Source organism: Neovison vison, chromosome 1 (genome assembly GCF_020171115.1).
Source record: "Neovison vison isolate M4711 chromosome 1, ASM_NN_V1, whole genome shotgun sequence".
Classification (NCBI taxonomy): Eukaryota; Metazoa; Chordata; class Mammalia; order Carnivora; family Mustelidae; genus Neogale; species Neogale vison.
Genome location: NC_058091.1, coordinates 246,620,651 through 246,635,157, shown reverse-complemented (window position 1 = coordinate 246,635,157; position 14,507 = coordinate 246,620,651). Strand labels below are relative to the sequence as shown.

General features: G+C 40.3%; 1 protein-coding gene across 5 annotated transcripts in view; it reads right to left on the bottom strand.

Moving 5' to 3' along the window:
* Positions 1 to 549: 549 nt before the first annotated feature.
* Positions 550 to 14,507, bottom strand: part of ACSL6 (acyl-CoA synthetase long chain family member 6) — a 59,997-nt gene continuing 46,039 nt past the window's right edge. For all 5 annotated transcript variants that reach the window (XM_044228090.1, XM_044228101.1, XM_044228119.1 and 2 more), the window contains 3 exons: positions 13,866 to 13,967; positions 12,879 to 12,950; positions 550 to 1,013 (listed from right to left, as the gene is read on the bottom strand). In XM_044228090.1, coding sequence (XP_044084025.1) covers positions 876 to 1,013; positions 12,879 to 12,950; positions 13,866 to 13,967 — 312 coding nt within the window. In that variant the 3' untranslated portion in view covers positions 550 to 875. The remainder of the gene's footprint in view (positions 1,014 to 12,878; positions 12,951 to 13,865; positions 13,968 to 14,507) is intronic.

Genomic DNA, 14,507 nt, shown 5'->3' with positions numbered 1-14,507 from the left:
AACCCAGCAAGGAACATAGGGACATTAATTGCTATCTATCCTGAGAAATAATTCTGGGTTTCTTTTCCAAGTCTTCCCCAAAGGTCCATTCATTGTGCAGTCAGTCAACCGACATCTTTTAGAATTCACTTGTAAGAAGTCCACAGATATACACATATTATCCTTAAAGTCTTTGTACATTTTTTTTCTAGGTAGTTCCTGAAATTTTAATGAGTTTAATGAGAAAATGTATTGAAAGATCTTTGTAAAATGTTATATAAATATAACATTTGTTTCAAGAATATCTGAATTTGCATTTTTCATGAATAAAAGTAAAAATGAGAGGGAAAACTTGATTACATCAGTAAGAATTGTCATGTGAAGTTACTGTGAAATTATGTTTTGTTTTAGCATGATTCTGTACACATAGTTTTAATGTTTTAAGTCTGATTTAACTGTGATTTTGACAATCAGTTATTGAATGAGGTAGTCCACATTGTTAGAAATTTGCTGTGTCTGGTTACTATCTGATTACTATTCCACAAATAATTAAGTACAGTATATCAGTTATGTTTTTCCTTTATGTTTAATAGTTCTGTGAACATTGAGAATATATTACTTTTAGTGATACACAGTCCTTGAGAAAAGTCTTGATTTTTACATTGCCATCTGTGATATTTTTTAGCAGCTTGTTACAATATCATTTTAATAAAAATAAAGTGTACTCAGTGATGATAGAGAAAATATTGTTAAAGACCTCTTGGGACAGGAAAAGGCTCAATCATAAGCTCACGTGCTTATTCATTTTCAGCTGCATCATTCTGATTCATTACTTTCAAGAGTAACTACAGTATTGCTACACAGTCCATTATACTGAGAAGAACTTTCCTGGAACTTCACATGGAGATTGAGTAAAGCTCTTCTATTTGTTTTTTGAAGTACTCTCTCAGCTCAGGTCTCTTAGCCTTTAGTGTTGGTGTCAGCAAGCCATTCTGAACTGAGAACATGTCAGAGTGGATGTGAATGGCTTTAACCTAAAAACCAAATGCAGAATATGTCTTTATCAGGAATACAACATAGCATTTATAGCACACATGATAAAAGTAAACAGGCATATAAGGATATATTGATACAGAAACACTGTACTCATTTAAAAGTCAAAATTACGTTAAATAAACATTTTAGCCTATTTAACATGTCTGCAAGCCAACTTTTCCCCTTCCTATTTCTTCATTTAACCAGTTGACAGAAATGAATCGGCTGCTTTTTCTGTGCCAGGCACTGAGGATGCAGAGAAGACTCATGAGTGCCCTTGCCCACAGGGGGTGCCTACTGGCACCCAGCAGAGCAGGCATAGAACAGTGATCCCAGCGTCCTGGGATCGAGTCCCACATCAGGCTCCTTGCTCCGCAGGGAGCCTGCTTCTCCCTCTGACTCTGCCTGTGCTTGCTCTCTCTCCCTGTCTCTCCCTGACAAATAAATAAATAAAATATTCAGTGAGGTATGCATAGAGTGACAGGTGCCAAACACAGTTATGGTAGGGGAGAAGAAGGAGCAGTGGAGAAGCCTTCCCAAATTCAGTGAGTGTTAAAGAATGAGTAACAGTTAACCAGTAAAAGGGGGAGAGGTGGGTGCTATAGGGCATTCTAGGCGGAGGCAACCACAAGAACAAAGCTATGGGAGTAAGAAAGGAAATCAAAGGGGTTTCTGGTTGTAGTTACATGAAGTAGGAGGAAAAGGGGGTAAGGGATAGAGCTGAAGTGGTTGTGATGCGACCATTGACAGAGGAGCTCCAACTTTAGTCTGGAGTCAGTGGGAAGGCACTGAAAGTTCTTATACAGGGCAGTGACGTGGCTGAATGCACATTTCAGAAAGATACATATTTTAGAAAGATCTGTCCAAGAGAAATGTGAAATGTGAGAACGGTTTTTGAAAACATTACGATAAGATAGAAGGAAACCGGGGCGCCTGGATGACTTAGTGGGTTAAAGCCTCTACCTTCAGCTCAGGTCATGATCTCAGTGTCCTGGGATTGAGCCCCACATCAGGCTCTCTGCTCAGGGGGGGGCCTGCTTCCTCCTCTCTGCCTGCCTCTCTGCCTATTTGTGATTTCTGTCTGTCAAATAAATACATAAAATCTTAAAAAAAAAAAAAAGATACAGGGAAACCAATCGGAAGACTCTGGCCAATCCATGGGAGACAAGATAAGGACCTACCTATACTTAGAGCAGTGGCACAGACAGACAGACACAGTAAGCAGGTCTAAGAACCATTCAGTGGGCAAGAGGTAATAAAAGGGGGGGCAGCCTCCAGGACTCCCGGGTTTCTAATCTGGATGGATATATGGATGGTACTGCAATTCATGAGAGGAATATAAAATCTTGGTGGGACATGATGAGTCTATGTTTAAAAAAAAAAAAAAAAGGTCCTGCCATGGCTTTTATCAGAGCCTCTGGGAGGTAGCATGAAGGGATCAGGTGTAGCAGTACACACTTCCTATTTCTATGAGCCAGATCTTAGGCTCCCTCATGCAAAGTCCCTTTGCAAAATGCTGAAATGAGGACCAGAGATAGAAATTAACTAGGAGGGCCTGGGCAGACTCCTCCCACATGGCGCTCCATTTGAAAAGGTCATTGACAAGATTGAGAATCTTATGATCTGGGCTTGAGTTTAATCCTTGAGTGATACTGCCTCCAAGAAATTGTGTCCTAACAGCTGGATCTAAATTAAATGATTTTGTTTTATTTTTTTTAAAGATTTTTATTTATTTATTTGACAGAGAGAAATCACAAGCAGGCAGAGAAGTAGGCAGAGAGAGGAGGAAGCGGGCTCCCTGCTGAGCAAAGAGCAAGATGTGGGGCTCGATCCCAGGACCCCGGGATCACGACCTGAGCCGAAGGCAGAGGCTTCAACCCACTGAGCCACCCAGGCGGCCCTAAATTAAATGATTTTATTGAGATAATAGACCTGGATCATTAAATAGAAAACAGGGTTATGAATTGTTGCAATAGACATTTTAATAACAATTTCTATTACACTTCTGAAAAATAAAAGTCACAGAAAAATAAAAATCATAATGTGACTACAAATACCATTTGCTAAACATAAATGTCATTTGTCTTTACATGTATATTATTCAAAGTCCAAAATGCAATTTTGAAACTGAAACAACAAACCTTTTCTCAGAATCTTCTGGCAGAAAAGTCTAGGTAGCAGCAGTAAGAAGTGCAGCAAATCCTAACTACTCCCTAAGTATGTACAGGTGACCTTTGAACAACAATGGAGTTGTGCGGAACAAGTGACAATTTGTGCGTAAATTTTGATTCCCCCAGAACTTAACTATCAATAGCCAACAGTTGACTGGAAGCTTTACTGATAACATAACTAGTTGATTAATACATAATTTGTATGTTATACGTATGATATACTGTATTCTTATAATAAAGAAAGCTAGAGAAAAGAAAATGTTAGAAAATCTTAAGGAAAAAAAGAACATCATAAGGAAGAGAAAATATATTTACAGTACTATATTGTATTTATTGGAAGGGAAAAAAGCCACGTCTAAGTGACCCCTTCAGTTCAAATTTGCATTGTTTAATAGTCAACTGTCACAGACACTTGGAAAATTACCTCAAAATGTGTTAAATACACATATACATTCATTTGTTGTTTTGTGTAATTGATATTTATTGAGCAACTCCTTTGTATCAGATATGTGTCAGGCATTAGGGATACAAAGAATAACAGGACACAGTCCCTGCCCACATCAATTTATAATCTAATGACAGATGCTGCTATATTACTTTGTAGTGAGAGTATTATATTGTTACTACAGGGACAAGCACAAGGAAGGTCACCATTCTCAGGCAGAATCAGTTGCTTTCACAATACCCAGTCCTGACTTCTTCCATACTGATAAAACCTTGATATGGTTTGGGGCCAAAATGTTCTGTGCCAACCAAGACAAATCACCTTTCCTGGTTTCCCAGCCACTGCAGCTAGGGGACAGTCATGAGATCTATTTTTGGCTAGTGAGAAGGGAAAAGTTTTTGCTTTTGTAGTAAATGGTTCAGACATAGCTATCTCCACCCACTCTCTTTTTTTCCTTCTTTGAATATGGACAATGTCCAAAGTTGTAGTGGCCACCTTGTGATAAGCCAACATACTACGAATGGAGAGTGGAAAGACAGGTAGAGTCTAGGTCTCTGAGGACCTGTACCTTCCTTGGACTATCTATCATCGCACTTCTTATGCGAGAAAAAACAAAACACATCCAAGTGTTTAAGACATTGTGGCTTTTCTGTTAGAGCTGAATGCAGTTCTGATACAGCACCCATCCCAGGCTTGGGGAGGGTTCATTGAAAAGAGATGCCACAGTGGACCTTGAAGGATAAGTCAGCTTTAGCCCAGTGAAGACAGCAAGGGGAAGGAGCAGTGGTTGCTAGATGGCCCAAGGAGAGGAGGGTGCTCTAGGAAGAAGTAATACGTGCCAAAGCACATTTGGAGCACTCTATGTGTAGGCTGAAGCATATGGTATCACTGGAGAATAAAGCTATTTGGGGCTGGAGAGATACCCTGGGAGCAAGTTATAAAGGATTAAGATGACAAAGCAGAGTTTGGACATAATTCTTTCAATAATTCTTAAGCAGTGAGAGACAGAATGGCTCTTTGGGAAAACCACTGTGCTAAGGTTGGACCGAAGTGAGGTTAAAGTGGAAATGACAAGACCAACCAAGAGACAAGACCGAGGGTGACCTGGACTCTAAAAGTTGGCTCTGGAGATAGAAATAGATTGGGGGATAGAAAGGATAGGACTTATCATTTGCTTGGGTAAGTGGTAGAGAAAGAGAGATATTAAAAATGGTTCTAGGTTTCTGTTTGAGAAGAAAAACTGGAGGAGCAGGAAGATTCTTTGGAGGAGGGAAGATCAAGTATTTGTGTTAAAGTCCGAAATGATTCTGAGACAACCAAGTGGTTACTACTGGATATATTAGTATCAGTATGCAGGACAGAGCAACAGCCTGGGCTTGAGATAGAGGAGTGACTTGATGAGTAGAAAGGTACTGGAGTGTGGGTTACAAACACCAGGAGGACAAGAATGAGAGGTCACTCTGTCAGATGCTACTGTCATAGAAGAACTGTTCATAAAATCAATGGAAACAATCAGGAAATGACTTATTTCAAAAATCAATATTGTACCACCTGACACATATTTAGGGTGACTATTATCCAAAAAAACAGAAAACAACAGGCATTGGTGAGGATGTGGAGAAAGCTAAACCCTTGGGCACTGTTGGCAGGAATGTAAAATGGTGCAGTCATTGTGGAAAACAGTACAGCAGTTCCTCAAAAAATTAAAAATAGAACTACCACATGACCCAACAATTGCACTTCTGGGTTGATAGCCAAAAAGAACTGAAAGGAAGATCTGGAGAAAAAGACACTTATACAATCATGTTCATAGCAACATGGTTCGTAGTAGTCAAGACATGGAAGCAATCAAATGTCCACTTGACAGATGGATAAGCAAAATGTGCTTATATACATACAGTGGAATATTACTCGCTGTAAAAGGGAAGGAAGTTCTGACATGTGCTACAACATGGATGAAGCTTGAGGACATTATGCTAAGTGAAATAAGCCACTCACAAAAAGATAAATATGGCATGATTCTACTGATATGAAGTACTGGATTCTACTGATATGAAGTACTGAGAGTAACCAGTCATAGAGACAGAGAGTAAACTGGTGGTTGCCAGAGGCTGGGGGTGGGGTGGGGGGCTGGGAGTTACTGTTTAATGGGGATGGAGTTTCACATTCACATGAGAAGACTTATGGAGATGGAGGTTGGTGATGATTGCACAACATTACAAACACATCTAATGCTACTAGACTGTACACTTAAAAACGGTTAGGATGGTAAATTTTATGTTATGTGCATAACACCACAATAAAAAAATGAGAAAAAAATTAGTGTATGCAAATTAGTTGCAAAATGTCCAGCATGTCAGTGATTGTCTTCAAAACCTCTGATGTTAACAGTCTTGTGTCCTGGTAGGTGGGCCTTTTGAGATGGCCAAGAATTCTTTGCTCTGAAAACTTGGCATTATTCAGATAAAAAAACCAATATACAAAGAAGATCCCTAAAACAGCTAATTATATTCCCAACTTCCTAAAAGTCCATAAGGAAAAATCCTAACCAATTCTTAAAATTCTAAAAAATTTTAAACCCATGCCTGTAATTTAAAAATGTGAAATCTTTCAAATAAGCACACATTAATAAATCAGATTCATTTTGTCTCTTAGACATTTGTTCAAATGAAGGATTCACTTTTGCTACAGAAAAAACAGCATTTTAAGGATTCGAGTGTGTAGGGGAGAGGTGAAGAGAAAACATTAGGCTAAAACCAGAGCTAGCATTATAGTTAGCTGCCTCAACTTTACTTTACTCACAAAGGATTTCTGCTTGGATATTTGATATAAATAGATGGAAATCTGAGGTTCTTAGTTAAAAGGGGTATTGTCAAATGTTTCAAAATTAGGTAAGGTTCTTGTAAAAAATGTCTTGCTTGGAAAGTCCCTCACTGTTCTTGATGTTCAAATAAGCAAGGATTTGGTAAGGAATAGGCTGCCATTTTTGTACCCTCTGGAATATATATATTTTTTAATTTTTCTTTATTAAACATTAACCATTCTAGAGGACCCAAAATTCACTGGAAATAGGTCCCAAGGGAGATATTTTCAGACAGAGTGCACTGAAAAGCAGGGGTTCTGCAGAGGCCCCTGCTGGGGGTGCTGTGGTGGGGGAGACAGGTATAGATAAGTGGGGGTGTGGTGAGGTTGGTGAGAAGCAGAGGTGTGTGGAGGTGGGGTGGAGGAGGGATAAAGTGAGGTGCTTGGGTTGGGGAGCAGGGGGAGAGAGGTTCTGGTTCCAGCCCCAACCCCACCAGGGCAGCACTGCTCCATTGTTTGGTACAAGCTCGACTTTTCAGATAAGATTCCATCTAAGCTCTGGTGCTTAAAGAAGTTTGGAAATCACCATTAGACAACAAAAGTAATTAGCCTGAAGAAGACATGAGCACAATCTGAGTCAAACTTAATCTTCGATTCTGCAAATTAATTTATTATCTCATGTTTATGTAAGGTCATAAAATGAAAAGATGAAAATAGTGCTAATTTCCTTAAAGTTTTTTTCCCCTAAAGTTCTCTTCTGATAGAAATGGTACCACATAGGGGCGCCTGGGTGGCTCAGTGGGTTAAGCCGCTGCCTTCGGCTCAGGTCATGATCTCAGGGTCCTGGGATCAAGCCCTGCATCGGGCTCTCTGCTCAGCAGGGAGCCTGCTTCCCTCTCTCTCTCTCTCTCTGCCTGCCTCTCCATCTACTTGTGATTTCTCTCTGTCAAATAAATAAATAAAATCTTAAAAAAAAAAAAAAAAAGAAATGGTACCACATAAAGACTTCTGATAAGGGCACCTGGGTGGCTCAGTGGGTTAAGCTGCTGCCTTTGGCTCAGGTCATGATCTGAGGGTCCTGGGATCAAGTCCTGCATCGGGCTCTCTACTCAGCAGGGAGCCTGCTTCCTCCTCTCTCTCTCTGCTTGCCTCTCTGCCTACTTGTGATCTCTCTCTGTCAAATAAATAAATAAAATCTTTAAAAAAAAAAGACTTCTGGTAAGTGCAAAAGCCAACCTTTTTTTGTAAATGAAATTAATAATGTAATTTTAAAAGGAGAAGCAGAAGCCAAGAGACAATATCTGCAGCCTGGGTTTCAGCTCATCTAAGCCCCTCACAGCCTGTGAAGAACACGGTGAAATTGGAACTAGAGTGTATGTTCAGTGCAGGGCTTGGGGTGAGCACCTTTGAAAATCTAGCAGTGACACACAGAAGCTACAAATGATAAAGTACAGGGAAGATGAATTTCATAGGGAGAGCTATGGAATGCTATTTAGATGCTCAGTAGACTAGAAAAGAAAACGTTATGATCTTAGGAACAAAGGACTGAAACAGCAGGTAGATGTCACAGCAAGCCTAAGGGCTGACTGGGGCATCAGCAGCTCAGTGTGGCTCACTACAAAATAGTTTCTGCTTGCAGAGAGGGAGTAGCACTAAATACAGCCTTGCAGGAAGCCAAGGCATAGGGTGCCTTTAACTCCCTTAGTGAGTGGCTGAGAGTGGCTCTGTGGCCTGGCTGCCGGGCCCTGTATCAGGCTGACCTAGAGCTCTGGGTCTGTTTGAATTCTTCCATGAAAGTACCTATACACTCTCTGATATAAGGAATTTGAGAGGCAGGGCAGGGGAGTCATGGGAGACAGGGAGGGAAAAAAATGAAACAAGATGAGACAGGGGAGGCAGACAAACCATAAGAGACTCTTAATCTCAGGAAACAAACTGAGGGTAGCTGTGGGTAGAGGGGGAGGGATGGGGTGGCTGGATGATGGACACTGGAGAGGGTATGTGCTACAGTGAGTGCTGTGAATTGTGTAAGACTGACGATACACAGACCTGTACTCCTGAAGCAAATAATACATTATCTGTTAATTAAAAAAAAAAAAGAAAGAAAGAAAGAAAATACCTATACAAACTGCCTGAGTGAATAAAAGTCCAGTCAGTAAGTAGGGGAAAAAAAATGGATCAAACCAGTACTTTAACTAACACTGAGCTTAACTGTAGGTCCCAAACTTAGTTGTTTTTTTTTAAAGAAGGAAACCAATGTTAAAACCAATTTTAATTTTCTATAATTACGTATTTTCTAATAAAACCAAACTATCGATTTGTGGGGGGAAAAAAAGGAATGAGAATCTTTATTCTCCCTTCAGGCCTAACACCATGTGAAACTCATTTTCCAATTTTTAATAAGCAAAGCAATTTTTTAAAGATTTATCAATTTATATGATAGAGTGTGTGCGCATGCATACACACATGAGTGGGGGCAGGGGCACAGAGAGAGGGAGAGAATCCCAACCAGACTCCTGCTGAGTGCAGGGCTTGATCCCAGGACCCTGAGATCATGACTTGGGCCAAAATCAAGAGTCAGCTGCTCAACTGACTGAGCCACCCAAGCGCCCCAATAAGCAAAATTTTTGTTAAGGAAGGAAATGCTAATGTTAGCTTCCTTTCTGAAACTACACTGTTGCCATTGAAAAGTGATTCCAAAGGGTTTTTTTTTTTTTTTTTTAGTTTAGAAATACTGTAACTTTTATATATTGTATTGAGTTAAAATACCTCAAAAGTATAATTTATGCAAACTCATTAAAGCACAAAACTTTTCATAATTCTGAAGAAACATGGTATTTTAAATTTTCAATGGTATTACTGAATCAAACCCATGATGTTGCTTGGAGATAATAAACACAAAGTGAATAATTTAGGACTGAAGAGATAAAGTAAAAACAAAACCCACTGTAATTAGGCAAATGCTCTATTCATGTCGTTCTTTTTTTTTTTTTTTTTTCTGATTTAAAGGCAAATTGGTTAGGTAAGCATTCCGCTTAGTGACAGGAAACACAATAACATATTTTGGTGAGAGTTTCGCATCAGAATATGAAAAATCTATCAAGTGTCAAAGTTCACTTGTTATTGTCTCCACAAACTAATAAGGCATATAAATGTCAAGAAAATGGTTAAATCATCGCTAAGTAGCTCAAAAACTTCCTGGGTACCTAAACATTTTAATTATCGATAGAGTGATTTTAAATGCTTCCTATATATTCCTTAAAATAGATCTTCCAAAGATCTCCAAAAAGAAATAATGATTGGCCTCATTCTAAGAAATTGTCTGTTTCTGGAAATTAAATTACATTAATTTTTTATCTAATTCAAATGTTAATTCAGATCAACCCTGCCCAGTGAGCCTGAACTCTTAAAGCTTTTGGTGAATGATTTAAGCCTTGTAGACTTGTATATCTATTTGTGTTTGCGTGGTTTTAAAAAAAACTAGTATTAAACCTTAACTGATGACTCATTTTTGAGGAAAAGGGAAAAGGACAAGCTGACAGTGGACTGTGGGTTAACTTAAATGATTTATATTGATCTCTGGAACACAACTGGGAGCACACCATCCTCAGGCAGGAGGCCCGGTTTTCACTCTCCAGTGGGCGGCTGAGGGCATGCGCTGCTTGTTGGTATAGGAGGCACAGACCAACAAAAAGGAAAAGGAGAACAGAGAAAATGAAGTGGTGACACCCTTGGCGATAAAGCTCAGGTCTTTGGGATCTTTGGGATTCCCACATGACTTCCCTGTATTTGAGGTTACCACGGTGAAGGCAGATTAAGAGCAGAAACTACTTATGTGGTATGGAAGACAAGAATACCTCTCTTCTCAGGTTGCCTGGGTGGCTCAGTGGGTTAAGCCTCTGCCTTCAGCTCAGGTCATGATCTCAGGGTCCTGGGATCCAGCCCTGCATCCCTGCATGAGGCTCTGCTCAGCAGGGAGCCTGCTGCTTCTCTCTCTCTCTGCCTGCCTCTCTGCCTACTTCTGATCTCTCTGTCAAATAAATAAATAAAATCTTAAAAAAAAAAAGAATACCTCTCCTCTCAGTAAGGGTCTAATCTGAACGATGGTTAACACCTGAAACTTCACCAAAGGTCCCCTTTCAGCGTAATCTTTAGAGGAGATGGGTGGTCTTTTGCTTAGCATGGAAATGCTGATTCTCCATGTGCTGGGGCAGGTTATGTCGCCCAAACCCAGCAGGGGGCGTGCCAGCCTCGGGAATCGCAAGGTAGTGGCAGGAACCAATCAGCTTAAGCAATGCCCTCAGAGCCCCTGTAGCTCTCCATTCAGAGGAAGACGCAGGCCCAGAACAAAGGGGTCTTGGACCACCCATGATGCTCTACGTCATCATGTGATCCAGTCACACAGAAACCATTAATGGAAGGGCAATGAAATCAGTTCTAGCAAATTTAGAAATTTAAATAATGATGCCAGAAATGAACTTTCATTTAGAAAGAGAAATATAACTTGACTGAATCCCTCTGACTTTATAATTTTTTAAAATGAAGATTTAATTCATCCAAGCCTTATTTTATTTTATTTTTGCCTTAGATGCTGACAGATGAGGGTAAAGCCCTGTTTCTCAAACTAGATTCATATAAAGATCTATTTCAAGGAAAATAATTCTGAAACTGTGTTTAGATTCCATCAGTTTGAACCTTAAGAAATTAAAGTCTGACTCTGTGGACGTGGTTTCTAATCACAAATACCTGCTATAAGAGTTTTTACATTTGATGGCTATCAGACACATGAAAAAATGCTCATCATCATTAGCCCTCAGGGAGATTCAAATTAAAACCACATTGAGATATCACCTTACACCAGTTAGAATGGCCAAAATTAACAAAACAGGAAACAACATGTGTTGGAGAGGATGTGGAGAAAGGGGAACCCTCTTACACTGTTGGTGGGAATGCAAGTTGGTGCAGCCTCTTTGGAGAACAGTGTGGAGATTCCTCAAGAAATTAAAAATAGAGCTTCCCTATGACCCTGCAATTGCACTCCTGGGTATTTACCCCAAAAATACAGATGTCGTGAAAAGAAGGGCCATCTGTACCCCCATGTTTATAGCAGCAATGGCCACAGTCGCCAAACTATGGAAAGAACCAAGATGCCCTTCAACGGATGAATGGATAAGGAAGATGTGGTCCATATACACTATGGAGTATTATGCCTCCATCAGAAAGGACGAATATCCAACTTTTGTAGCAACATGGACGGGATTGGAAGAGATTATGCTGAGTGAAATCAGTCAAGCAGAGAGAGTCAATTATCATATGGTTTCACTCATTTGTGGAGCATAACCAATAGCATGGAGGACAAGGGGCATTAGAGAGGAGTAGGGAATTTGGGTAAATTGGAAGGGGAGGTGAACCATGAGAGACTATGGACTCTGAAAAACAATCTGAGGGGTTTGAAGTGGCGGGGGGGTGGGAGGTTGGGGTACCAGGTGGTGGGTATTATAGAGGGCACAGCTTGCATGGAGCACTGGGTGTGGTGAAAAAATAATGAATACTGTTTTTCTGAAAATAAATAAATTGGGAGAAAAAAAAAAAAGAGTTTTTACATTTGAAACTGGTTTAAAAATGTTTTCAGGTTATCATCAAAATAAACATACAAAATTTAAAATTCTCATAAATCCTGCATATCCTTAACACTAACACTGTATTTGGAAGCCCTATTGGAGAAACACAATTTTATTACTAACGATTATGTTAAAGATAGGCAGGAAATTTTTTTTATAATCAGAGTGTGTCTATTTCTCTATTTGAATAATTTTTCTTTTTGAATTTTTGACTAAAGAGGATGTATAAATGGTGTAGATAAGTAGAATCAAGGGCACTTCTGAACCCAGTTACAGTAAGAACCCCAAACTTGCAAAGAGAAAGGGTCTGAGAGGACCACTTGCTGTGTCATCTCCTAACACATTCTGTGTTTCTTCCTCTTTGTCGTAGACATGCGGGGCGGAGAGATCACTGGCCCGAGGAACATGACCTTTCCGATGTCCTAGCAAGTCATCTTGCCTGCTGCAGCCAAGAAGACAGTCCCCATAAAAATAAAAATAAGAGAGGACTCTGGTCTTGAGTACTGCAGTCAGGCTGGAGACAGGCCAACCATGTGCACACATGCTCTGCTGTGTGACAGCAAGGTAATATTTCAGCGTTAGGAATGTCTGTGATTATGAGGACAGCAAGCACGGTCTCACTTGACATATGACCTATTTTAGGGCAGAACGAAGGCTGCTACAAAGTTGGCTTGGAACAGGCCTTCAGGGGTCTTGTCAGTACACAGCCTGTCTGAGGGCAGCAGCATACGGGGGTGGAGAATCTAGGTCAGGGTCACCGTGGCTGAGTTTAATTTTCAGCACTGCATGAAGGGTTGTAACAAGTATGGGGAAGGTAATATTTACCTGTTCGAATGAATGGAGTCCACTCTGTTTTCCTAACCTCACCATATCTTCCAAAATGGCTTTTTTCAGCTCCTGAATTGGACCATAGAGAAAAAAATGACAAGGCAAAAACACAGTTCAAAATGGAGGTAGAGGAAACAGTGAGTCTTCTGCAAAGTACGACTGGTGATTGTGCCAAGGCCCACCTCTGCCCCTCTCTTCTGGGGCTGACACTCCCAGGCGGCACCCAGTTACCACCTCTCATCAGGCAAGCAAGTGCCAGGCATGACCAAATGAGTGACCAGGAACAGGCTAAGGGACTACTCCATTTTTTAAAGTGGTTCTCTGGTCAGCCCGGTGAGCCCTAGAAACCCTGTCTCTCCCAGAAGGGCCCAGGATCCAGTGGGAGTGCTCGGGACCATGGGTGCTGCTGAACATGGACCATGTGCCTGGACGAGGTAATGTTGAGCCAGAAGAGCAATCTCTTCCAGAGGACTCTACCCGTGCCTGAGAAGTTTTGGGAAGATGGCAATGGCTAAAGCTCTAAGCAGGAAGAAAGGAGTTTATTATTTTTTTTTAGTCAACCCCATGACTGTCTGAGTCCAGTACATACAAAAGCCAATTCACATTTGGAAAGAGCAAGGCCAGTGAGTCAGAAGGCCTATACTCACAACTGACACTGCTCTAACCAGCAGTGTCAGCTGTGCAGCCTTGGGTCAGCTACCTCCCTCCCTCTCTAGACCCAACTGTGAGCTGCCGGACAGCAGGGCTGGACAAGCTTTCTGTGACATCTTCCTCCAATAGTTCAATAGTCTATCAAACTTTCTAAGAAGAAATCTGCACTCCTCCAACCACAGTAACAAAAAGACAAACCTCTGGTTTAAGATTTCTACCACTTATAAAATAAAGTTAGAAATGTCCCTAAAGGTTCAAATCCCACTGGTCTACTGCGTTTCTGCCTTCCCGTTACCCAGTAGCATCGGAAGGTCCAGCAACCAAGGTACAGACCTTATTTGCACAGAGCTCTGCGTATGACCCTTCAATTCCTCTCTTCTGGGCCCAACAGGGCATGACTTCAGGGTCAGGCACAACAATACCCACCAAAAAGGCCTGCAATCCCAACCAAAGGAAAACATAGTCAAGACAAAAGCTTTCAAAGTGGTTATCTGTGGTCCAGCATTAAAAATAATCTCCTGGTATTCTCAGATTCCACCTTTTTCTAAAAATAAGTATATACTTATGTTATGAAACATTTCCACCAATATGGCACACATTCTTGACTGTTTATTTTCTGACATATTTCCTTAACTTTGTTAACAAGAATTAATAAAGGGTAAACTTAAGGATATTAAGAATCAGTAAAGTTTAATTCTCATGCCAATCCCATGAGTAACCTTTAAGATGTCAGTCAAACAATTCTATGAACCCAAACACATATATTTCTCAAGGTTTCCCAAATCATTTGGAAATTGTTTTATTAATATGGGCCCCATTCATGAAGAACTCCATTTTAAGCTTTTAAAGGATTTTCTTTAAAATAATTTAATAATATTTGCCTAATGAATCCAATGACAGCACAAAATACATTCGCAGTAATCTTTCTGAGTTCACGTCTAAATGATGTTGAAAGCAGAATAAATATAAATCCTC